This window comes from Balaenoptera musculus, chromosome 11 (assembly GCF_009873245.2).
Source record: "Balaenoptera musculus isolate JJ_BM4_2016_0621 chromosome 11, mBalMus1.pri.v3, whole genome shotgun sequence".
NCBI classification, from domain to species: domain Eukaryota; kingdom Metazoa; phylum Chordata; class Mammalia; order Artiodactyla; family Balaenopteridae; genus Balaenoptera; species Balaenoptera musculus.
The window spans coordinates 62,707,816-62,732,886 of NC_045795.1; the positions used below are offsets into that span (position 1 = coordinate 62,707,816).

Consider the following 25,071-nt stretch of genomic DNA (forward strand, 5'->3'; position numbering starts at 1 on the left):
CCTAATCAAAGCTTTTAAATCCTATTTGTAAAGGAGAGGAATTGGAGAAGCTCACTTAAATAAGCAAAGATTTTCATCTTGGCCGAGCTGAGTTAAGAATACAAATATATGTTAGTGCATTTCCTATCTGATGCAGGCAAGAAACACAAGGCTCCTGGAACCTGGCAACTGGGGAGCTGGAAGTTACTAAGGTTTTACTTTCTTGCCTCATGGCTAAAGAAGGTTTCAGAAAGATGTGTGTGTGTTGCCAGGGGCAGGGAGGGGGGTTGCTTCACCTGCAGATATTTATATTATCCTAATGAATGCATTAAATTTTGTTTTGATGATGATGAAACATAAATATTGTTTTTAAAAACTATGACTTGGAAAATGAATCAATACTCTAACTATATTGTTTTAAAAGAAAAACTGTCTGATTGCCAACTACCCTGTCCTTCTTCTCCCAAAACTGTGACAACCACCATTCTATTCTTTCCATCTATGAGTTTGATGATTTTAGATTCCTCATATAAGTGGAATTATGCAGTTCTTATCTTTCTGTGATTGACTTATTTCACTTAGCATCCTGTCCTCCAGGTACATCCATGTTGTTGCATATTGCAGGATTTCCCTCTTTTTTAAGGCGAAATAAGATTCCTTAGATGTACTAACCACATTTTCTTTATCCATTTATCAACATGCATAGAATTTCAGTTATACAGGATGAATAAGTTCTAAATATCTGTTTTACAACAATATGCCTACAATACTGTATTGTACACTTAAAGATCTGTTAAAAGGGTAAATCTCATACTGTATTCCTACCACAATAAAAAAGTATTTAAACTGCCTGCTTTGTTATGCTGTGGTGCGACAGTCTTACGGTTCACAGCTTTTCACTCCCTTCCCCCCGTCATTACACATGCCAGTCCTTGCCGTGTGACTTGCAGCACGGTCTACAAGAGGGACCCCCCCACCCACCCACCCACCAAGCCACAACCGGCTCAGCCAATAGAAAGTGAGCAGAACTGACAGTGTCGAGTGACTGGGTGGAGCCTCTGGCTCTCCCTGCTCAGCCACAGGAAGGCCCGTCCCAGAACACAAGTTCAGCCCAGGTGCCTGGTGAGTGAGCCGGAAGACACAGAGAGCAGAGCCAGGGCCCCGGCCACACAGTGGCGCCAGAGCCAGGGCCCCGGCCATCCCTGCGGCCCCATGTCACAGCAGTAAGAGGTCCATGTTCGCTGTGGTACGCCCCTGACTCGTGGGGGTTGCCTGCTAAGAAGCAGAAAAGGTAACGGATGCGTACGGCAGCTGGTGCCCTCAGAAGTAAAATTTGGAAAAGTGTCTATTTGTTTTTCTATCATGGAATTCAATGCGACAAGCACACCTGAGGATCTACCGTGTGCCAGACTGACGCAGGTTCATAACGACGGATATGTTATTCCCATGCCCTTAGACCTCCTAGTCCAGGGATGGCTGATGGGGAGGCGCGGGGGAGAACAGAGTATTAATAATCACAATGCACTGTGCAAAACACAGAAACAGAGGTGCACGTGAAGTTTGTTGAGAGCCCCGAGGAGAAGGTGACTAACCCGTTGACAGTCCTGCATCACAGTTATAATAGCTACAGTAGGATCTTACTGCCACCAAAGAAACTGCCACTTGAAAGTTGCCAACCATCTCCATATCTAGCAGTGGAAGAAACCTTATTCTAGGGAGAATGTTCGAAGTGGGCTGAGTTAAGCAGATGTCAGGAAAGATGATCATTCCAGGGGATGGGTATCTTAAGACTTTTGGTGGAGCTGGGGCTTGACACAGTCCACCCCATGCCATCCTCTTCGATCTGTGGCAACTGGGGCAGTTTGAGCACTTTTTCAGAGAGGCCCTGCAGCCTCCTGGGAGTAAGCCAACAAGACCCTATCTTTCCACTTTCGCTTTTTCTCATTATTAACATTTCCCTGGGAATTCCCTGGTGGCACAGTGGTTAAGACTCCGCGCTCCCAATGCAGGGGGCCTGGGTTCAATCCCTGGTCCAGGGACTAGATCTCACATGCATGCCACAACTAAGAGTTTGCATGCCCAACTAAGGAGCCTGCGAGCCGCAACTAAGGAGCCCTCGAGCTGCAACTAAGGAGCCCGCCTGCTGCAACTAAGACCTGATGCAACCAAATAAAAAAAAAAAAAAAAAAAAAAAAGTTTAAAATTTCCCTGACAAACTGAAATGGCCTCAGGTGAGATTAGCCAGCAGCAAAGGCCACCGAGGGCTGCCAAGAGGAAACGCAACACGAGCGAAGAGGTGTCTGGGCTGGTGAGCTGACCTCTACAAGGCAGCCCATGAATTCAGGGGAAGGCTGGCCCTGGGTGTGGTGAGTGACTGAGATTGGAAATTTCTCCAGACGCCACCTGTCTAGCGCCATGTTTATAACTTGACATCCTTGGGATATCCTTGCTGTCTCATGGCCACTCCATCTCCACCATCACCTGTCTCCAATCTCCTCTTCCCTGCTCAGCTGGTTTGCTGCCCAGTGGATGCCCCACCCAGGAATGAGGCACTGGCCTCCCCTTCCTGCAAGCCCCCATTCCTCATGGTTCTTTCAGAGGCCCCTCCTTTGGCTTTGGGGAGAGGAACCCCACCCTCCTTCCCATCAACCCCACCCACTTCTATAACCCTTTCCTGCCCAAACTTGTCTCCTTACACAGGATGGGGTGAGAAGGGTTGTCATGGTGACTAGGGGCACAGGGCTGATTCTGTCACTCTTAGTAAGCCCTGGGGGAGGTGTGTGATCCTAGGTGTCAGTGGTTTTTTTGTAGAACTGCCGGGTACTTAACACCTCTTTGCCCTCAGCCTCAGGCCATAGTTGCCAGCTCTGGGACAACAGGAAAAGTCCCACATATCCTGTTATGTAGAGAGCTGAACACATAGCTGCAGGTGTGACCTGACCCACTGAAGACCACAGCGTGTCTAGTATACACCTTAATCAGCATCTTAGACTTCTGTTACTGCACATAAGGTTACATCAGCGCCATGTCTGGGCAGTGATCTGAAAGAAATACCCAAAATGCATAGAGCAGACTTCCCAGCAGAGTTAAGGGGTTTCCACCAGGTCTGGACATATCTAATAAAGCGATGAGGTGGACAGCCTGTAAGTGTCTACTTGGTTTGATGATGTGCACAGGGTGAGGGGGACGTGGTGCATGGGCTGGGAAAAGGGGTCATACTGGGGAGGGTCTAGTGAACAGACACAGTGGGAGTGGAGAGAACAGCATGGTGGCCTCCCAGCCCCGCTCACCACGAAGGGTGTCTGGGGTAGAAGGTGAAGGGGCGCTGGGAGTCATGGGACCCCAGCATCACTGCTGAGGCACATGAGTGCAAAATGTAACACTGGTTGCGGGGGGGGGTAGGGATTCTTCCTACTTCTTCGAGGACCGTGGGAATTCTCTGGCTCTCCTGGTGAAGGGGGCTCTGGGGACACTGGGAGCTTCCTCCTTGGTGGAGATACCAGAGCACTGACAGCAACACTCAAAACATGCTGTCCATGTGAGTGAACCAGGGAAAGGGCTCAACCATCTATTAACAGAGCTCTGTCACATATAGTTACTGCATTCTGTTGAACGAAAGAAACCAGAAAGAGGACAGAGTCTGTGATGCCATTTATATGAAGTTAAAGAAGAGGCACATCTAATCCATGCACAGAAGTCAGAGTGGCCCCTGCCTCTGGGTGGGGTACAAGGGCACTTTCTGGGGTGACAAGGCTACTCGCTATCATCTGGCTACAGGGTGTATGCGTATCAAAACTTCACCAAGATGTACACCTAGGTCTAGTGCCCTTTGCTGCACGTAAGTTATACCTCAATAAAAATATCAATTAAAGAGCTGCATTTATAAAGAATTTTTAATAATATGAGGACATGCCTATACTGTAATCTTTAGCAAAAAAAAAAAAGCAGCATAAAGAATTGGAATGTGTGTGAGAACAATTAATCAGAAAGTATGCATGGGAAAAGGTGTGGATTAAAACACATCATGTGTTAAGAGGGACTGTTTTGAGATTGTGAGAATGTCTAATTTTTTCCGTACTTCCTATTTTTCTGTTTTTCCTAACTTGACACAATAAGCATGTGTTGGTTTTAGAATTAGACACCTGTTTTAAAAACGAAAGGGTTCATTTGCTATTTTTTCAGTCCATCTCACTGTTGACATTGACCTGGAGTCAGCGTGAGGCCCTGTCTGTTCGTGTGAGCTGCTGTGTGGCAGGGTTTCAGCTCATTGAGCTCACGCAGTTGGCCCTTTGAACCCAAGGAAGAGATTCAATGTCCTCCCCATCTTGTGGGCGAAGCTCTGAGTCCAGAGAGAGAAGCAGCCCTCGGAACTCGGGTGTAATGACTGAAAGTGGAGCAGCTACTGGAAGCCTGGCCAGCACCCCACAAGGAGGGCTGGGCATCAAGTCCAGAGTAGCAAACCAGTCAGAAGGTCATTTCTCATGGAGAGTCTGAAGGCCATACATAACAGAACCAGAGCCCTGCAAACTGGGAAACTGGGAGGGCCAAGGTAAAAAAAGAAGCGGAGATGGCAAAACTAAGTCACAGCATGATAAACTGCTGGTTTACTGTTGCTATTGTATCCAGAGCAATGTTTCATTGATTAAATGCTGAAGACGTTCCCATGGGTCCTCCCTTCCTTGTGCATCCCTGGGATGAACCCCTACCCCAAGAGGTGACCTGAATGTCCCCCTAAAAGGGGGTCACACACCCGGCTAAGCTGTACTTCCTTGTTTCAGCCTGTGAATCCTCACCCTGTATTGCCCAAATGTGGTATTTTCCAAACCAACTCGGCCATGGAGTCATTTTGTATTTAAGGGGAGAGGTCCCTTGGGGCCCCCAAGTCTAGCACATCATTTCACAGAACGGGGAACTAGAAGCTCAGAGAGGGGAAGTATCTTGCCAAGGGCACACAGTGAGTCAGCAGCACAGTATGGGCAACTTCGAGCCTGCTCCACTACTCCACGCTGCCCTCTGGGGATGAGCGTGCCCTCAACTCCACAGCCATCCCGATGACAAGACCCACAGAACACAGGGCAAAGCCCCAGCTCCACATGGTGAAGTATCAATACAATACAAAGCAACCAATACCACACACAGAAAAGCAACATTTGTCTGGCAGCATCTGAGAGTTCTACCCAGTGTATTACCAGTGAACATAAGGCTTCTCTTCAACCAGCCAAAACTATATTCCCCATTTCCTGTGAAATTCTGTATTAATTTATCTGCTACACATTTTGTGAACGCTTTCTCAAGCATACTTTGTACGTCGCTGCTTAACTAGCCCACAGAGAGCCGGTACCTACAAAAGGCTCTACAACTCGTTCTGTCGTTTGATCTCAACCACAGATCTGTCGAGTAGGTTTGTGTTTGGGGCTTTTTCCCCCCCTTTTTACAGGTAAGAAAACTAAGGCCTGGAGAGTTTCAGTAACTTGTACAAATCAAGTAGTAAAGAGTGAAGCTGGGTGTTAAGTCCAGCCTCATGACTAGAGTCCAGTTCTCAATTGCTGCCTCTTGTATGAACTTGAACATCTTCTTCGTAACTCACTGTCCTGGTTGTGATTACCAGTTGCTGGGTCCTTCTGTGCTTTTCTGGCTTTTCCCAGCAGTCATATCCTTCCATTCTGTAAGCACCAGCCATTAGCTTCTCCCTTTCAGCTTCTATTTTGCTGATACTAATATGCTCTAGACAAGGACCCCACAGGGAACCAATTTTTTAAGAATTTTATATAATAAATCTAAGAAAGGATCACTGAATGAGTAACTAAGAGTCTGATGTTTATTGAGTATATATTATGTGCTAAATTCTGGACATGGATGCCTCATGTAATCCTCCCAACAAACCCATGAAGCAACTACCATTATTCAGCCCACTCCACAGATAAGAAAGCGGAGGGTAGGGCGAGGCTTCGAGCTCAGGCAACCTGACTGTAGAGGCCACTTCCACAGGTTTGGGGTCTCCTCAGATCACAAGCCAGTGCTTCTTATTCTGTGGCGGAGGAAACAGAAGCCCCCAGAGGGCACTCCTGTGGCTCGGGGCTGGCTCTCCACTATGTTCTTGGTTTTGTGGTCTACAATTAAGGTTTATAGATAAGTAACCAACCACCAAGGAAGCCTGGGGTGACTGCATATAATATTGAAATAGAATCTTGAACTTGACCCTATTCTTCTGCCATTTGTTGCCTGTCTCGTGTTGAAAAATTCTCACAGAAATTCCAGATAGACTGTATCCTTGGAGTGAGGAACTCTGCTGCCTACATCCCTGGCAGAATACAGGCATTCACAAATGCCTGCTGGCTTGGAGGGCTGCAAAACAGTGAATAGGGAGAGTGAAAATTCATAATGACATGCTCCCAAGACGCTTGATCTGGAGAAAGATGGGCAACATGTTTAGCTCACAGGTGAAGGTATAGTAAAAACCCTTAAGCAACCAGTTATTTTAGTCTGCAGAGGAAAACAGTATCGGGTGGTGAGCATATGTGTGTGAGTTGTGGTAGGCAAGGGGGGTGAGGGGAGAGCAGATAAAGGGGGGTGAGGGGAGAGCAGATAAAGGGGAGCACGGGGTTAAGGTGAGATGTTCCCTTCACTTCAAAGTTGGTTTCAGCTGGCTTTCATGGAAGACAAATGGCAAGGAGGTCAGAATCTCTCACCCTTTGAGCCTCCCCATTGACAAGCCCTGCAGTCTTAAGCCCTCCTAATCATTTGCTTCTTGGACAGCAGTTTCTTTCAGTAAAATAAGGGCTTTTGACTAGATGGACATAAATGTTCTTCTAGTTCTATTACCCTTCAATTCTTTCTGTTTTCTAACAGACTGTGTGGTTGGATGAACTGAGAACCAAAAAGAAACTGTATAATCAGGGAAGCCCATGAATAAGCTTTCAGACCAGCTATCTATTTTCTAGTCTATTCCAAGCTCAATTTTTCTTTTTTTTAGAAAAAAGGACTGTTCTCTGATGATTTTCTGCACTGCCCCATACTTATTCATTAAAACTCCGCCCCCAATTCAGAAGAAACTGTGCATTTCCTACTTTTATGCTGTCTGTGTGTTTGATTTGCACAGCTCAGCTGGTCAGAGGAACTGAGACATCTGTCCCCCTGCGAGAATCTCTCCCGGTAAGTCACCTCTCAGTCACTTTGCCTATTCCTTAGCTCAGCTTGTGTGATGAGTAAAAGCCTTTGCAGGAAACCATGGAAGACATCAGAAAAACACCAGGTGCTCACTGAACTATCTTAAAATATTATCTTTAAGTAAAAAGTTAGAATTTAGAATGGTTTCAGACTGTGATAACATCAAAGATACAAAACATGATTATGAATGAAAGACTTCAAAGGGAGCAATATTATTTTAAAAAGCCCTCACCTTTCATAAGAAAGGTTTTTCAGAGAGATGATGATTATCGGCCAAAACCTTGACAGAGACTATCTTCTGGTAAGGAGAACTAAAACCTCATCAGGACACCCTCTGAATATATGCCTAACCAGAAGCTGCGTCTAAGTCTTGTTCTTTTTTTTTTTTTTGGCCAAGAAAAGAAGGAAGCCTGAAAATTGTCCAAATTAATAGCAAGTTACAAATATCAAATGAAGTTTCACGGCATATTCAGTGTATGATTCTTTTTCTGGCTCAGAATTTAAAGGTGAGATTTTCTGTGTGCTTCTCTCAGCTGCCTAATCTGAGGTACCAGGAGCTTGAGACTCACAAGGACTAATTAGAGAAAACTCTCAATCAAGCAGTGGAACTTAAATAGACCAGGCAAGTCAGTGGGTTGTGAAGGGACTGAGCTAACCCAGGATGTATGATGGGAGATGAAACACTGTCCACTTGGCCGTTTCTTACGTATGTGTGGGAGCTCTTAATAATAGCAGCTCAGAAACTACAAACACAAACTTCAGAGAAAATGTGAGAATGGCAGTCTGGATTTCACAACTGGCTGCTGGTTCCTATGACCTTCTCAGGGGACTCGGGCATCAGCCTGTTTCATTTTGACTACACTGAGGCGCCAGGCTGACAGTCCTGTTTTTAGTTCTCTCACCAAAGAGTGAAAGAGAGGGGACCACGACGGATAAGAGTACAGGCTGCCTGCGTTCAAAATTAGTTGCTTCCTCACTGTGTGCCTTTGGCGAAGTTACTCAACTTCTCTGTGCTCTGAGGTCCTTATTTGCAAAACAGGGACAATAACCTGACCTGCCTCACTGGGTCACCTTGAGGATTAACTGAATGAATGGAAGTGAAGCTTGGAACAGTGTTTGGCAGGCAGAGCGCGGAACTGTTCATTACCACCAGCACGCTCGTAACGATGCTGTGTGTAAGCTAACTCCTGGGAATGGCAGCTTCAGAACAGATTGTAAGACAGTGTCGGACGGTGCCTGACCCGGTTTCTGGACATTGTTATCACAGCTTCATTCACTCCACGTGGCTATGCAACATCAGATTTTATTTGGTGAGATGATGCTCTCCATCTAGTAAGCAGAGAAGCAGGCAACAAACATCCCTTACTACAGAAGTTCACTGTTTGACCAAAAAAGGGACTTCAGTTAAATGTAGAAATCTAGGTATCAACTTTTAAAATCTATTGGTGTTTAAGATAGTTTGCATTCATGACGGACCGTTAAGGACATTCCAGGACTTTCTAAAAGATCTCTTCTTTATTCGCAGAGTCGAGCAGAATGGATTATCAAACACCAAGTCCCCTCTACGACACTGACTATGGGATGTCAGAGCCCTGCCAAAAAGTCGACGTGAGACAAACTGCAGCCCAGCTTCTGCCCCCGCTCTACTCGCTGGTGTTCATCTTTGGTTTTGTGGGTAACATTCTGGTCGTCCTCATCCTGATCAACTGCAAAAAGCTGAAGAGCATGACTGACATCTACCTGCTCAACTTGGCCATCTCTGACCTGCTTTTCATCATCACCATCCCGTTCTGGGCTCACTATGCTGCAGGCCAGTGGGACTTTGGAAATATAATGTGCCAGTTTTTCACGGGGTTCTATTTCATTGGCTTTTTCTCTGGAATCTTCTTCATCATCCTCTTGACAATTGATAGGTACCTGGCTATCGTCCATGCTGTGTTTGCTTTGAAAGCCAGGACAGTCACCTTTGGGGTGGTGACAAGTGGGGTCACCTGGGTGGTGGCTGTGTTCGCCTCTCTCCCAGGAACCATCTTTACCAAATCCCAAAAAGAGGGTTCTCGTTATACATGCAGCCCTCATTTTCCATCCAGTCAGTATCATTTCTGGAAGAATTTCCAAACTTTAAAGATAGTCATCTTGGGCCTGGTGCTGCCACTGCTTGTCATGATCGTCTGCTACTCGGGAATCCTAAAAACCCTGCTTCGGTGTCGCAACGAGAAGAAGAGGCACAAGGCCGTGAGGCTCATCTTTGCCGTCATGATTGTCTACTTTCTCTTCTGGGCTCCCTACAACATCGTCCTTCTTCTGAGCACCTTCCAGGAATTTTTTGGCCTGAATAACTGCAGTGACTCTAATAGGCTGGACCAAGCCATGCAGGTGACAGAGACCCTGGGGATGACACACTGCTGCATCAACCCCATCATCTACGCCTTCGTCGGGGAGAAGTTCCGAAGCTATCTCTTACAGTTCTTCCGAAAGCACGTCGCCAGATGCTTCTGCAAAGGCTGTCCAGTCTTCCAGGGAGACGCTCCAGAGCGAGCGAGCTCTGTTTATACACGATCCACGGGCGAGCAGGAAATCTCTGTTGGCTTGTGACCTGACTCAGCTTTTATGTGCAGACTAGGGGCGGGAGCGGTTCTTTTAAAGAGGAAGTTACTGTCATAGAGGGTCTAAGTTTCATCCATTTATTTGGCATCAGCTCTAAGTATATTAGATATTTCAAGCTCATCAGTTCTAGAAAGCCAAATCAAAACATGTGATGAAATAGCAACCTTCTCACCTCCCCTCCAAATACATCAATTTATTGGCAAACTCTCCCTTCACTGCAAAAGTTCAATATAAAAAAAAAAAAAAAAATCCTCAGAGAATTGCTAATTCCTGAGTTTGGTTACCTGAACGGGAATAACAAAATGAACTGAGGAAAGTATTGTATAGTTTATCGGTGTAGGGCAACATCCAGGTTGCAAATGTGCTTAAAATAGATCTTTCTTTTGCCATGGGGAGAAAAGACATGGCCGTGATCAGTTAAGAAATGACAACTTCCATGTGGGATCTCCCCTCCAAGGTGTGGTTAATAAGTTCCACAGACATTCACACCAGGGGAGCCCTGTGGCCTGCTGAGAGCTGGGAAGGCTTCTTCGCAGAGAAGGGATTGGAGGTGGATGGTCTGTTGGTGGAGAGGGAAGATGAGCTCCAGGCTGCAGGCACTGACCGCACTGGCAAAGCTTGGCTGTGGGGAGACGTGCGCTGGTTGGGGGAGCCCCAGGGGAGGAAGGATGAGGTGAGAGCATGAGGAACCTGGACAGCGCTGCTCATCAAAGTCCAAGAGCAGAGCAGGGAGCCCTTGCCAGTGTTGCACAAGGCTCATTCCACAGCCAAAGGATGGCCTGGAAAGGTGAGCATTCAGGGCAAGGAGACCAAAACAATCTGATCGAGTGAGGAGGCTCCACTTAGGTCGAGGCGCAGGAGATGGGAAGGAGGGGTGCATTCTCACAGCATTTAGGATGAGAGTCAGCAATAGTTGGGGCGGATTTGGCTTGGCGGTGAGGAGCAGAGAAGAGTCAGAGTGAACCCCTAGATTCCACGCGAGCATCAGAGATGCCCTAAAAGAGACACCAAGGAGGAGGAGGAGGTTTAGGTCAAAACAGGAGTTGGTGGAAGAGAAAGGGTCCAGTTCTGTGAGCTGAACACAGCCCTAGGCACACAGACCCTGGGCTGCCTATCACTGACTGCTCCTGCCCCCAGAGCAGTCCGTCCCATCCAGGCTTGAATCATGAGGCATCTCCAGGGGGCTTTGAAACACCAGATTTACGAATGCACAAGCCTGAAGTCCAGGAACACTTTTAGGTCAGATATGACATCTAGGTGAGGACTGACTACATAGTTAATGAAAACCCAGAGCTTTATAAGCACTGAGTAAAGAGGTCCCCAAGAGCTGCAGGAAGCCTGAATGACTGTTTCTGCCTGCCAGGCTCACCACTATTTATGGTTTTCCGGATTTAACTATCAATAGACAAAGGGAAGAAGGACACACTCATTTGGAAACAGGCTGCCTCAAGCTTCATAAGCCACAAAACGTGCAATTTACTAATCTCTGCGTTTCAGGCTGAGTGTGGAGGCTTTAGATACATCTTCCAGACACCATCTCCAAACAAAGCATATCCAAACACTAAGAGACTTATTCATTTCAAAGGGAGAACTAAAATTTTTTTGCAGTTGCTACTTATGTTATTTTGTGTATGCCTAAGATTGTTTTGAATTCAGGGGTAGCTAAGACTATCGCTGTAAAGATTAGGTGGGAAAATGTAAAGGAGTGAGAATCCCTCAGGAGATTAAGGTGTCAAAATAAGAGGTTCTACTGATTTTTCTCCAGCTCTAAAATGTGAATCTTGAGGGTTGTGGCTGTCAATGGGAAGTGACTGGAAGGGCCTTTTCTTTTGCCCTTAAGGTTGCTGAGAGTGCATATATGACACATGACCCTCGCCTATGAGTCAGTTCAAACATTCTGATATCTTTGTATGTGTATATACGTATAAACATACATATATGTATATATACACATATACATATACATGTGTATGACATTCTTACATATATAGAAAGTTACAAACTGCTTAGAAGAAAATATGTATCTAATAAAAACCCTGTAAAATAACTGATTGTATTCTTGTTTTTTCAGCCAAGTTTACATTTAGAAAATAGCACATAAAGTTGTGAGAGCAATTTGTGTAGCTGTTTTGGAAAATTTCATACACACACACAAACACACATATTGAGAATTATTTTTCTAATTATTTTTAAAAGTTGACCCTCTCCCTGGGTCAAATTGCCAGAATAATTTGTTTTTAAAGATGCTACTTGGGCTCCCCTGGTGGCGCAGTGCTTGAGAATCTGCCTGCTAATGCAGGGGACACGGGTTCGAGCCCTGGTCTGGGAAGATCCCACATGCCGCGGAGCAACTAGGCCCATGAGCCACAACTACTGAGCCTGCGCGTCTGGAGCCTGTGCTCCGCAACGAGAGAGGCCGCGACAGTGAGAGGCCCGCGCACTGCGATGAAGAGTGGCCCCCGCTTGCCACAACTAGAGAAAGCCCTCGCACAGAAACGAAGACCCAACACAGCCAAAAATAAATTAATTAATTAATTAAAAGGGAAAAAAAAAATTACTAAAACTTAAAAAAAAAAAAAAAAAAAAAAAAGATGCTACTTCCCAGAGTGGTGATTCTGAACAACTGACCCTGAAAACTTTTAAATTTAAAATTTAATTCTACTACTCAAGCAAAAGAATTGACATATTTTTTAAAAAGAAGATCAATGTGTGATTCAGCATATGCCAGCTGTCTATGCTTGAAAATGAAGAAGACATAGAATATCATAACCTGGTCATTTATCTGTAGTCTTGAGTTACAGATGCATAATGCAGGAGGAAGAGGTTGGCGGCTATAAAGATTACTTTTCTTTCATTTAAAATCTCTCCCCAAAACTTGGCTGTAATTTCAGCGATGGCAACGGTGCCCATGTGAACTTCTGTGCACGTGTCTCTCACCCTCAAGGAGGACAGGTGCTCCATGTGGAGGTGACCTGGCCGGGCACATTCACACTGGTTTTCCCCCTGCTGTCCTCTCCCCTTCCAGAGTGGACTCTAGAGTTGGCCAGCGTCCTACATGCAGGTCTGTGAAATGAGCAGCAGACAATGACAGCTTCTCCCTAACAAGACCTGAAAGACTTCCTTCCGTCTCATAGACTACAAGGAGGCATGAACCAAGGAAGGCTGGAAGGGGGCTGGGGTTAGAGCAGAGGGAAGGGCCAGGGAGAAGGGAGGCCTGCCCCATATGACAAAGGCAGCTACCACAGGGAGACTGGAAAGTGTCAGTTTTTATGGCTGATACACATGCACTTCTTATCCTCTTTCCCTCTGAAAAAATGAATCCAATGTTAACATGAAGAAAAAGCTACCCAACGTGTCTGCAGCCTTTCCAGGGTGCATACCCCATGCTCACCCCTCGTTTGCCTGGATCCTCCATGCCCCTTGCTCTGCAGGCCCCTCCACTGCCCACCTCTTCTCTGCCCATCCCTTAGATCAACAAACAAGTGTGAACTCGTTATGGCCTGCAGGTTCTGACTCCATTCACTGCCTCAACTCAGAGGCCCCATCAAGGAGGGGGTTTTGTATGTGCCATGGAGAAAGTCAAAGAAAAGGTAAACGTCCTTAGCAGGGAGCAATAATGTGCAAATTCATAAACTAGGATTCTGTTGACATCTATATTCCAAGGGTTCTCAGTAGAAGCAGCTCTGACTAAACTAAGACGTACTGGCATTTCTACTGATTAAATTAGTAAGTCATTTACTTTCTATCTGAAGGAAGGACAGATTCCCCAAGATGAACATCAACGTTCAGATGTTAATCCTTCTAATGAAGACATCAGACACCACTGAAGTGAGATGTGAGCCAGAGAACAAGTCCTGAACTTCCTAACTGCTCTGGCTCATAGTCTGATAACATATCTTTTACCTACAGTTCAGGGTTTGCGAAGAGCTCCTATAACCCTCAGGGGTGAGGGTGGACAGAAGAGGGAAAAAGAGGCATTTCCATAGCTCCTTTGCAATTAAACAAAATTCACTATAGAAGTCTTGCTTGGGGCTTCCCTGGTGGCGCAGTGGTTGAGAATCTGCCTGCCAATGCAGGGGACACGGGTTCGAGCCCTGGTCTGGGAAGATCCCACATGCTGCGGAGCAGCTGGGCCCGTGAGCCACAATTACTGAGCCTGCGCGTCTGGAGCCTGTGCTCCGCAACAAGAGAGGCCGCGATAGTGAGAGGCCCGCGCACCGCAATGAAGAGTGGCCCCCGCCTGCCACAACTGGAGAAAGCCCTCGCACAGAAATGAAGACCCAACACAGTCATAAATAAATAAATAAATAAATTTAAGCTCTTCCCTCCTTTAAACTCAAAAAAAAAAAAAAGTCTTGCTTGTATTTTTCCAAAATACTGTCAAACTTTAATATTTTACATTATGTATGTCATAATTGTGCCACATTTTCCATTTTCCTTAATTTGTTGTAAGCATATTTACAAGTCTTACTTATATTTGGCTCCATATTGTTACTACTTTGAGAATAAGTTCTGTGTCACTGTGAATCTGTCATGTTTCAGGAACTTATATTTGTCTCCTTTCTTAAAGTGGTTAACTAGTTTTTTAAAGCACACACTTAAACATCTTTTTCACATTAAATTCAATGGGAAGCCCTTCAAAGCTATTAAGAACCTTGGGCTATACTGCCCCCCTGCGGCCACTTAGTAAACCAACAGGGCGGCCAGCAGCCATCCTTGACCACAGAGAATGTAGACAGGGGGCATTTTTACACTCAGCCGTTTAATGTCTGTCTCTGCTGGCACCACTCCTGTTGTGGACAAGAAGTACTTCCACAGCAGCTCGGGGTGGATGATGCACAACTCATTCTTGTTATTTATGAAGAACAAGAGGAGCATCAGGGGAGGCCACACTGATGCCTGCAGGGAAGGTCCCAGCTGCCCAGGGCCAATCCCTACAGATCTGGCCAATCTCTGGGATTCTGATTTGATCAGTCTGCAATGCGGCCTGTGGTTTTGACTTTCAGAAATTCCCCGGGTGATTCTAGGTGTCACCAAGTTTGAAAACCACTTGCTTACAGCCCGTCGAACCGAAAGCAGGTTCAAGAGACGGCTGATGTCTGAGGAGGATGCTGCCCGGCCTGGAAGCGGGTGGCACGTGGGCCCGGTCGACTCTGGATTCAGATCCTCAATTCTCGTAACAGTGCATTGACTCTGTCTTCCCCCAAGCTGGTTTTAAAAGAGTGTAAATCTAGACTTAATTGGCAACATAAAATATCTGTATTTGAGGCTCCAAATATTTCGCTTTCATTTCTGGTTTTGGATTATGTTTTGACCCATCCATTCCAAGTGAAAAGTAAATAAAAGTGGGATGTCTGGTGCCCATGCTGAGCTTGACGGCTTCATTTTCAACAGAGAGCAAGTCCATCATGTACAAAAGGTCTGTCTGAGATGGTTTACAAGTGAATATAGATTTTGCTTCTGTTGGCAAAAGAATTCTCCCCCCATTTCCTCCTCCCTCCAGTGAGCCCCACCTTTAACCATGACCAGTAAAAAGCATTATACCCAAAGAACCAGATAACTCTGGGAGTCCCTGTCAACCCTGGGTGAGGCAATAATTCTGAAGAGAAATCAACAGTTTTAAAACAGCAATTGTTCCTATTTAGTCTAAAATTCCTCTACTTGTGTTTCCTGCCACTTACCTAATATTCTTCAAAAATTCCTTTTAAGAAAATTATGACTTTTTCTAACATATAATCAAATCAGGGCTCTGTTGATTGGTTAACTCACTCCTTCATGCAGGGTACAAAGTAGACCCTGGTAGACAAAAGAGCAGGTATTTAAAAATCAGACTGGGACTTCCCTGGTGGTGCAATGGTTAAGACTCCACGTTCCCAATGCAGGGGGCCCGGGTTTGATCCATGGTCCAGGAACTAGATCCCACATGCATGCTGCAACTAAGAGTTCACATGCCACAAGTAAGGAGCCCCCCTGCCGCAACTAAGGAGCCCACATGACGCAACTAGGAAGCCGGCGAGCCACAACTAAGGACCCTGCCTGCTGCAACTAAGACCCAATGCAACCAAATAAATAAATAAATAAATATTTAAGGAAAAAAAAAAATCAGACTGACTTGAGCTCCAGCCTTGAGACTGTGGGAGCTTGTGGAAGTGACTTAAAGACTCTGGATCTCAGATTCCTTTCCTGTAATTTGGGGTACTGTTAATATCCACCAGTGAATTATACTGGGATATAGTGTCTAGACCAGCACTGTCCAAGTAGGATTTTCTGTAATGATGGAAATGCTCTGTATCTGCATTGTCCAATACAGCGGCCACCAGACTAGTGCAAAAGGCTAATGTGACTGTGGAACTAGGTTTTTTATTTTATTTTAATTAATTTAATTTTAATATGGCCAATGGCTATATTAATGGACAGTGCAAGTCTGGCATACAACAGATACTCGTAAATATCAGTAACACTTGAACTGGCATCAGGGATTCCTATGTTTAAATTCCTAGGCACATTACTAAATGTTTCTAAGCCTGTTTCCTCATCTGTAATATGTGGCTAATAATAACACCTACCTCACAGATTGGTTCAGAGGATTAAACAGAAATTGCACATTAGTCGCTTAGAGCAGTACCTGGCGCACAGAAAGACCCTCTTGTAACTGTCGGCTGCTTTCCTAATAATGGCTGTTTGCTCTTTACACTAGGGCCCCGCCCACCCCACACAGAATGCTCTTCAGCATGCTGGGTGATCCAGCTCACTTTCTGTAGTGGAAAAGAAGCACTGCAGACCTGAGAGGGCTCTTTGGGTGTGAAATCAAACACCATGGATTTACAGTAATAGATGGAAAGGGCCCCCCAACTTTATGGCATTGTGTTCAATCCATTCGACCTTATGGATCTCCTTTGAAAAGCCTTTCAAGGGTAATTAACCTGATAATGTAATTCTGGCTGGATGCAGACCCTGTAGCTCAAAGCAAAATGGGAGATGGAGGTGTGGGTGGCAGGCCAACTCCCCTCCCCTGCCTCTGGGATTCTGACAGAAGCTTACACACAAGGAGAATCAAGAACTAGGTAAGTACTGAATATACAATGAGCTCTGGCAAAGTAACATGGGCAGATGTGACTTAGGCAGGAAGGCAATGGGGTTTCTCACCACTGTCCTCCATCTAGATCTGGGACCTCACCCCCAGGTGAGCCCGGGGAAAGGGGAGCAATCAAGAGACCCTTGGCCCACTCTCCTCCCATGGAAGCTGGGACAGTCAGGGGTGGGAGAGTGATGGCAAGTGTCCCCGTCAGCCCTCCCCTGAGAGGGAGAGGGGACTTGGGCAGAGGCTCTGCCCTCCGTGGAGCAGAAGCAGAAACCTGGGGAAATGGGAAGTGAGGGAGGTCTCTCTAGTACCATCGGCTGTGCATTAACCGTCTGCAGCTCAACATTCATTCATTCATTCATTCAACAAACATCTGTGGAGGGCCTGCTACATGCAAGACAGCAACCATTCCACGAAAGGGAGTCTGTCCTCACGAGATTCGCTGTTAAGACAGAAAGGCAGGCAAATAAACAAAGTGACCTGGTGTTTGAAGAGCGTGCTGTGAACGAGGTACAGGGAGGAGAGTGAGCTCTCCCAACCCGAGTACAGGGGCCTGGGGAAGGGAGCCTGCAGGAGGCAATGTGTACTTGAGCAAGGGCTGCTGAGAAGCTCCTTAGGTAGGTCATGGGAGAGGGAACAAGTGTGCAGAGGTGACCGAGAGCAAGGCACAGGCCAGGGGCCTCAAGTGGCACAGCCAATGAGATAGGTAGATGGATAGACAGACAGACTATGTGAGTGTGGGGGGAGTGGGCACTCCTCCCAAGGGAGGTCAGGAGTGGTGGCCAGTACAGAGAGGGCAGGACCAGGAAGTGTCCCCGCCAGGCTTCCCCTGGGCAAACCCTCTGCCCTGCCTTTGAGCAGAAGCAAAACACAAGGTGATGGGGAGCCGGGAGTCTCCCCAACATACTACCCAAGTGCATTAGCTATTTATGATTCCACATTCCCCAATTACTCATTAATTCAACATTTACTGAGTGCCTACTGTGTGAAATGTCTGTGTCCAGCTCTCAGGTGTGGATTCCTTTCTGCTGGCCACAGGAAACCCCTGACACCATTACACCCCATCAGCTATGCTTTTCAGAAAAAGTCTTCTGTCTGTAGGACAAAAGGAGAGACTCAGGGAAGGAGCAGGCGTCACAAACCAGAGGCGGTAGGGTGAGAAAAGCCAAGGATCACATGGGCCCCAGGGAAGGAGGTTTCCATGGAAGCAGAGTTATTTCCAGACATCTAAAGCTCTCTGCTTTTAGTGCCAGTGTTTTTATCATGGCCATTTTATAAGGAGAGCCTGTCTACCACCTTCTGCTTGTATCTACGCCTCCTTAAGTAGATTACACTGAACAGAATGTACTTATTCCTTACTGTCCAGCATCACTGTCCTGAGCGCAGGTCGTGGAGGGGTGGGGACATGTCTGCACCTGCAGACAAGGCCCCAGGCTCTCTGAATTCTTGGATCTGGTTTTGTAACTTCCCTGTCTCTCCTCTTGCTCTAGTTTGCAGGTGCCAAAGGGAATAATTTAAAAGTCTCCTTCCCATTCCTATCTCCAGTTCCCCAGTTTCCTATCCTAGAGGCAATGAAGTTACCAGATTCTTATCATTCAGGAGATATTTCCTGCATATATAAGCAAATTCTGCATCCTTATCTCCTACTTTTACACAAATGCTAGTACAATATACTACACCTTGGTTCTTTTCACTTTATGATCTTGGGCAACTTACTTAAGCTCTCTGTGCCTCACTTTCTCCATCTGTGAAATAGGGATAATACCAACCCCATAGATTGTTCTAAGGAGCAAATAAATATATTAACTGGCATATGGCAATATGTGACATGTATTAACTGTCCCATGACAGCCACTCAGAGAATTTTAGCTATTGTTGTTGTTTGCCATTCAGAAAGATTTTATTTGTATGCAAGTGAACTTACTTTTTCTTTGGATTCTGGGTTTTGTGGCATGTTCAGAAAAGCCTTTCCCACTCTGAGATTGCAAAAGACTCCGTGTTTTCTTGGTTTCATTTTTTTTTTTTATAATTTTTACTGCTCTCTCTGGGATTTATCTTGGAGTATGGAGTGATCTAAGACATTTCCCCCCACCAGGGGGCACACAATCATCCCAAGACGATTTGTTAAATAATTTTCCTACTAACTTAAAATGCCATCTCTCTAATATTTTAAATGTCCTTCAATGTCTGGCTCTACTTCTGTACTTTCAGTTAAATGACTGCACACTGGGGTGCCATTTAACACGTTTCTCTGTGCCCTGTATTTTCTTCAAATTGGTTGTTACATCTGGAGGCCTCTTGAGCTGCAGGTGTGATTCCCTGGGGAGACACCTCATGGATGGGGCGAGCCCTTCCCTCGCTCCACACAGGGGGTGCACTGTCACCATTACTGTGATGTCAGTGTTGAGCACTGGGCTCGGGGCAGTCATATCAGTTAGAGAGCCCCCCTGCCAGCCTTTGGTGGTCTTTCAAGGGCACTGCAGTGGACACAAATTAGAGAAGCCACCTGCCTACACTGAAGTCTGGGTGTATGATACCCAGGTGAGCCAGTCAGATCCTGCTCCCAGAGATGATGACCATGACTGGGCCCCAGAGCAGCAAGCAGTGACCTGGAGAGAGTACCAATAACTGCCCGGTAGGGGGTGCGGGGGGAGGCTGCCCCAACACAGAACTGCCCCAGGTCACATCTTTCCCAAGGCCAGATGCTTGGCGATTCCTCCTCTCCTGTGATCAACCCCAAGAATCTGCCAGCACTTCCCTTCATTGCTGGGTAAGCCTGAGTGGCTCTCTTCTGTTGCACATAGGGCGCCTTCAGGAATACAGACAATACAGACGTAGAAGTCCCTGCTTCTCCCACACGTGCAGCAGAAGCACTTCTCCACACCACACTTTCCAGCGGCTCCCTTCTTTTTCCAGTTGAGTGGAAGGTTTCATCCACAGATGCACAGATATTTGTTCACCAGCTGTTGTGAACTGAACGTCTGTAACCACCACCACCCCCCTCCCATTCATTTGTTGAAATCCTAACCCCAATGTAACCCCAATGTGAAATCCTAACTCCAATGTATTTGGAGGTGAGGCCTTTGGGAGGTAATTAGGTCATGAGGGTGGAGCCCTCATGATTGGCATTAGTGCCCTTATAAAAGAGACAGGAGAGACAGGAGAGCTTGCTCTTTCTCTGCTCTTCCCCGTGAGGATACAAGGAGAAGATGGACATCTGGAGGCTTTCACCAGGCTTTCACCAGGCACCAGACCAGCTGGCACCTTGATCTTGGACTTCCCAGCCTTCCCAGTGTGAGAAATAAATGCCTGTTGTTTAAGCCACCCCATCTACAGTGATTGGTTACAGCCAACCCAAGGTGACCAAGACATCAGGCATTTCGCTACTAAGTGTTTCTATCTATCTATCTATCTATCTATCTATTTTGGCTGTGCCGGGTCTTAGTTGCGGCACGCAGGCTCTCCGTTGCGGCATGCAGGCTCTTAGTTGTGGCACGCAGACTCTTAGTTGCAGCATGCATGCGGGATCTAGTTCCCCAACCAGGGACCGAACCCGGGCCCCCTGCATTAGGAGCGTGGAGCCTTACCCACTGGACCACCAGGGAAGACCCCAAAGTGTTTCTCTGTCCTTTTGGAAACTGCTTTTTTAAGGGATCTATATTAATTACAAAATAATATCACTTTTGGAAAGTGAACCCTTCTGCCCCTCTTAAAGTGCTGTCCCCCACCGCTCAGTTTTCCTCCTCTATCAAAACCTCCTCTCCCATTTTTCACCCAGCACAGGGTAAATAACAGATTACAGTGGAAAAGTGTCACTAATTCGGGGGATTTGCATTTTAAGTTAATCATTTATATACCCAAAAATATTTATAGAGAAGCTAGTGTGCTGGTGCTAGGGTCACAATGGGGCGCAAGTTCCTGTGTTCACAGAATGATGTAACAGTCTAGAGACAGGAGCCAGAGAAATAAACAGACAATTGTACAGCGTAGAGTGAGGCATGCTCCAGCACCGAGGAGGGCTTCCCAGCCCAGTGCTGGGCTGTCAGAGTTGGCCTCCTGGCAGTGATGATGGCTCAGCGAAAGCCTGAAAATCAAGGAGGGCCTTCTGACAACTCAGGGTTAAATCAGGCCCCATGCTCAGACGCATGAATGAAACTATTTTATAACCAGACATACTTTTCCTCATTCTGAGCTGCATTTGTTTCAGAACACAAAGTTCCATTCCATCCTTCCTAGCATGTTCAATCCAACTCCATGATTTTTCAGCTAAATTCAGGATGCATACAATTCATTTTCTGCCGGTGCTCCGTTGGCAAAAATTTTTCCCCTTTCCCCTGACTCCCATGGTTGATTCTTCTAGTGTAGTGGATCTCAACCAGGGGATGACTTTCCTCCAGGGGCCATCCAGCCACGTCTGGAGACATTCTGGTTGTTACAGCTTGGGAAGAGACTAGGGGTGCTGCTCAGCACCCTACAATCCCCCACAACAAAACTGTATCCACCCCAGCTGTCAGCAGTGCCACGCTGAGAACCCTCCTCCAGCCTCAGCAAGGAGGACCCTGGATCAGGCCCCGCACAGACTGCTGCAGCTGACTCCAGACTCACGGAACATTCTGGACACTCTGCATGGCCACAGGAGACTCAGGCTAGCCACAGGCACCCATTCCTGTCACTCCACCACTTCCACAGCCTTTCCACACCTGATGATGCAGGACAAGCCCACAGTGGTCCCACCAAAGATGCTCTCAGCTTCCCTACAGCATGTGCAGACCTAGTGAGTGTGTGTTCCCTGTCCTCCCCAAGCCCCCTTGGCCAGGTGACCTTAGAACACAGCAGTTCCAGATTATCTTTCTCAGTGATCCAGTTTGTGTGCATATGGGGCTGGGGGGGAGGGGGCTATTATATGAGGAGAAATTACAAGGAAAAGTGTATATATGTGGGATGAATGGAAGAATTTCAATGCAAACAGTGTATGAGAAAACACAGAGGCACAGAGAAGAGGTGGCTTCAGGGAACAGATGGTGAGTGGTTTCATGACAGGGGAAAGTGAGAAGGGAGTAGAAAAAATTGGGACTGGAGGCTGGTGAGTAGAGGACAAATGAGTACGGGCCTCGCACACCCTGCTAAAGGAGTGTAGACCAGTGGGGGAGGAGGGGGCTTTGAAGCCAGGGAGTAAATGCATACTTTGGACCCTGAATGGCCCTGGCGAGTGGCAGATGTGCTGGAAGAAGACCAGAAGGGAGGCAGGGACCCTAGGCGGAGGTTTTGGCAGTGCTCTTTCTGGGACACAACGGGGCCCCTACCAAGGTAAAGAGCTCTGTGTGGAGAGAAATAAATGTATTTGAAAGCTATGAGGGAGAACCACTCATTAAGACTTGGATTTAGGGAGTGAGTGATTGGTGGAGGTCAAGGCTTGGGCCCCAGCCCAAAGGGATGGAGAGCACTGGCTCCAGGATGTGGGATGATGGGTTCAATTTTTAGGACAGGTTGAGTGAGAAATCCTGGAGGACATTCAGGTGGCAGTGTCGAGAGACGCTGGGTGTGCTGGCCGTGAACCCAGCAGAGCAAACGGGTGGAGATCCACATTTGGGGTCATAGGAAGTGAACACCGTGGGGGGTGGACAAGTGGCTCTAGACAGAACCCAGAGGAACACAGGCAGCAAAGGAGCCCGAGAGGAGGAGAAGGAGAAAGTGGGCAGGGCAAAGCCAACTGCGGAGGAAAGAGCTCTGGGAGGAACAGGAAATGTCAGTGATGTCTAATGCTGCCAAGCAAGATAAGAACGGAAAAAACACCTCCTGACCCTGTGATGCAATCAGAAAGGCACAATAACTTAGTAGCTCCTGCCTTGTCTCTTCCTGGACCAACTCATGGCAAAGGACCATAGAATCATATTTCCTCCTTCCCCCAGAAAAACATGATTTTTGTCCCCAAGTTTTGGGCTCTCCCGAGGGGACAGGACTGGCCTTTGTGGTCTGAAGGTCCTGGTTTACTGGTAGAGGGAAGTGCCCTTTCCAGTGATCTTTCCAGAGAGTGTGGCTGAATCCTACGGGACAGGAAGGGACGGGACCATGGACTCTGAGGCAGAGACAGGAGCCACCTCAAACAGAGTCCTCGGAGGCCCCAGGGCCTGGAAGGAGACGGCTGCAGAGCCTCTGAGGAGACTCAAGGACCAGCCTGGGGGAGCACTCGGCAGGAGGGAGCACAGCCTGCAGTCTCCAAAACGTGAGGCTCACGTGGGCCTTGGCCCTTGGAGGGGCCCAGAGCAAGCAGCCAGGCTGAGGACCAAGGCAAACCCCGTCCTGCAATTAAAATCTGCCATGATTTAATTCTGTTAAAGGAACTATTTTTAAAGTGAGATGCTACTTAGTTTATTATCTTTTACCACTGTTTATAAGAAAAAAATTCTTATCTAATTAAGATACGGTTAGTATCCAATCAGTGACTGTCCAACACAACCGACCCTACGAGCTGGAGTGTGACCAGTGAGGTGGGGAAGGAGAGGAGGAGAAGGGAATGTTGGGGGGGGGCAGGAGGGACGAGCCACTTCCTCTTGCACTCTTCTGTCCACACCCTGATGACAACGGTGAGTAGCCAAGGGAACGGTCAAGTGGAGTGAGTGGGCAGTGCGGCCTTGCTGTGCACATGACTCCTCCTCCGTACACCGTACACATGGGTTTCACGGTCTTACGACATGGTGGTGTTGAAAATTTCAGTTTCCATTTCTTGTCATTCAGGGTAAATGAAATGTACAGGAAACCAGAACCCTCAGCCTGTGCAGTGCTCTGCCCAGATGCCCACTTCAGTCCTGGGGACAGGGCTGCTGCCCCCCTCACTGGGAACCACCCTCAGCCACCAGGACCTGCCTGCCCATGGGGTGGTTGAGGCCGATGAGGCCGATGACTGGCTGATGTGGGACTGCAGAGGCCGGGGCCCTTCTCTCACTGTGGGATGGTGCTCAAGGAGCACCTCAGAGTTCCACACAGGATGGGCTGAGACCGCACACTGTGCTGAGGTGTGGGCTGTACTCACATCGTGGTGGCCCCTCCCTCTGCCCGGTCCTGCCTCGCTCACTCCCTTACACGCGTGTCTCCTGGAAGCCGCCCCAACAGGACCTCCGCCCCTGAGAGCTCTGGATTACCAGGAACGCAATCTAAGGTAGTCTGATTCTTGGTTTCAACTTTCTCTTCCACAGAAACTCAATCACAGATGCCAGTAAGTAATAAAATGTCTCTACCCTGAATTGTGTTACTTTCCCTTCCCTTGCTCCATCTCTTGACATCCAAGTAGATGGTCCCTCAAGGACCTGAAAAAAAAGACACTAGGAGGAAAAGGGAGGAGAGGGGAAGAGGCCTATGCACGCCTCGTCTGGCTAACTCCCATTCAGACTTCGGGCTTAGAAGACTCCCACCTCGGGAAACCCTGCCTGATCCCTCTGGCTGGGCCAGGTGCCCCTGCTGACAGCTCCCACAGCTCCTGTGTTCTCTCCCAGTACAGCACACGACTCCTTGAATTATAACCAGGCATGCACCTGACCATCTCCCTCCGGAAAGTCAATGCCACAAGGGCAGAAAAGGGGTCTACTTTGCTCGCCATTTTCTCCAGGGACCTGGCAAAGTTCCTGGCACTTGGGAGATGTGTCCTGCAGGGTCCTGGCAGCAAACAAATGGCACACGCAAGTAGGGCAACTGAGGAAAGTTTGGTAAAAGGACTCTTTACAAAGATTTAGACAGGGCATGGGGAAACCACAGGACATAGTGCAGTACCCGATGCTAGTGAGAGCAGGCCGCCATTCCTGCTGCTAGGAACAAGGAGCACAGGGCAAGGGAGGGGGCAGGGGCTGCTGTCTGACAAAAGCTGCTCATAGGTCAAGAGACACATCAGCCCCGCCGGGAAGGTGACCCCTGAGACCCACCAGCAAGGATCCAGGGAGCTAAATCCCTTGACCTCACTTTCCAATCTCCTGCCTAAAACTCCCCATTGGCCAAACGCAACTGCAACTCAGAGGACGGAAGAGTCTGCGATTACAAGTATAAGGCTCCCTGGACATAAATCAAGGTGGAGGAAAGTAGAGAGTAGACACCGAAGAGCAAAAGGAAGATTTATGAGACAGTAGACACTAAATACATGGGAAATGAATAAATGAATGATGTTTTTCAACAAATATGCATTGAAACACTACTCAGTGGATATTTATCATTCTGATCACTGTCTTCATGTAGACAAATCAAAGGCCGCA

At 47.3% G+C, this 25,071-nt stretch overlaps 1 protein-coding gene across 1 annotated transcript; it reads left to right on the forward strand.

The window, feature by feature from the left end:
• The first annotated feature begins 7,016 nt into the window (after positions 1-7,016).
• On the forward strand, positions 7,017-9,983 carry LOC118903740 (C-C chemokine receptor type 5). Its single transcript, XM_036869148.1, has 2 exons — positions 7,017-7,131; positions 8,672-9,983. The coding sequence occupies exon 2, from the start codon at positions 8,683-8,685 to the stop codon at positions 9,739-9,741; it is 1,059 nt and encodes a 352-aa protein (XP_036725043.1). The 5' UTR covers positions 7,017-7,131; positions 8,672-8,682; the 3' UTR covers positions 9,742-9,983.
• The last annotated feature ends 15,088 nt before the right edge of the window (positions 9,984-25,071 follow it).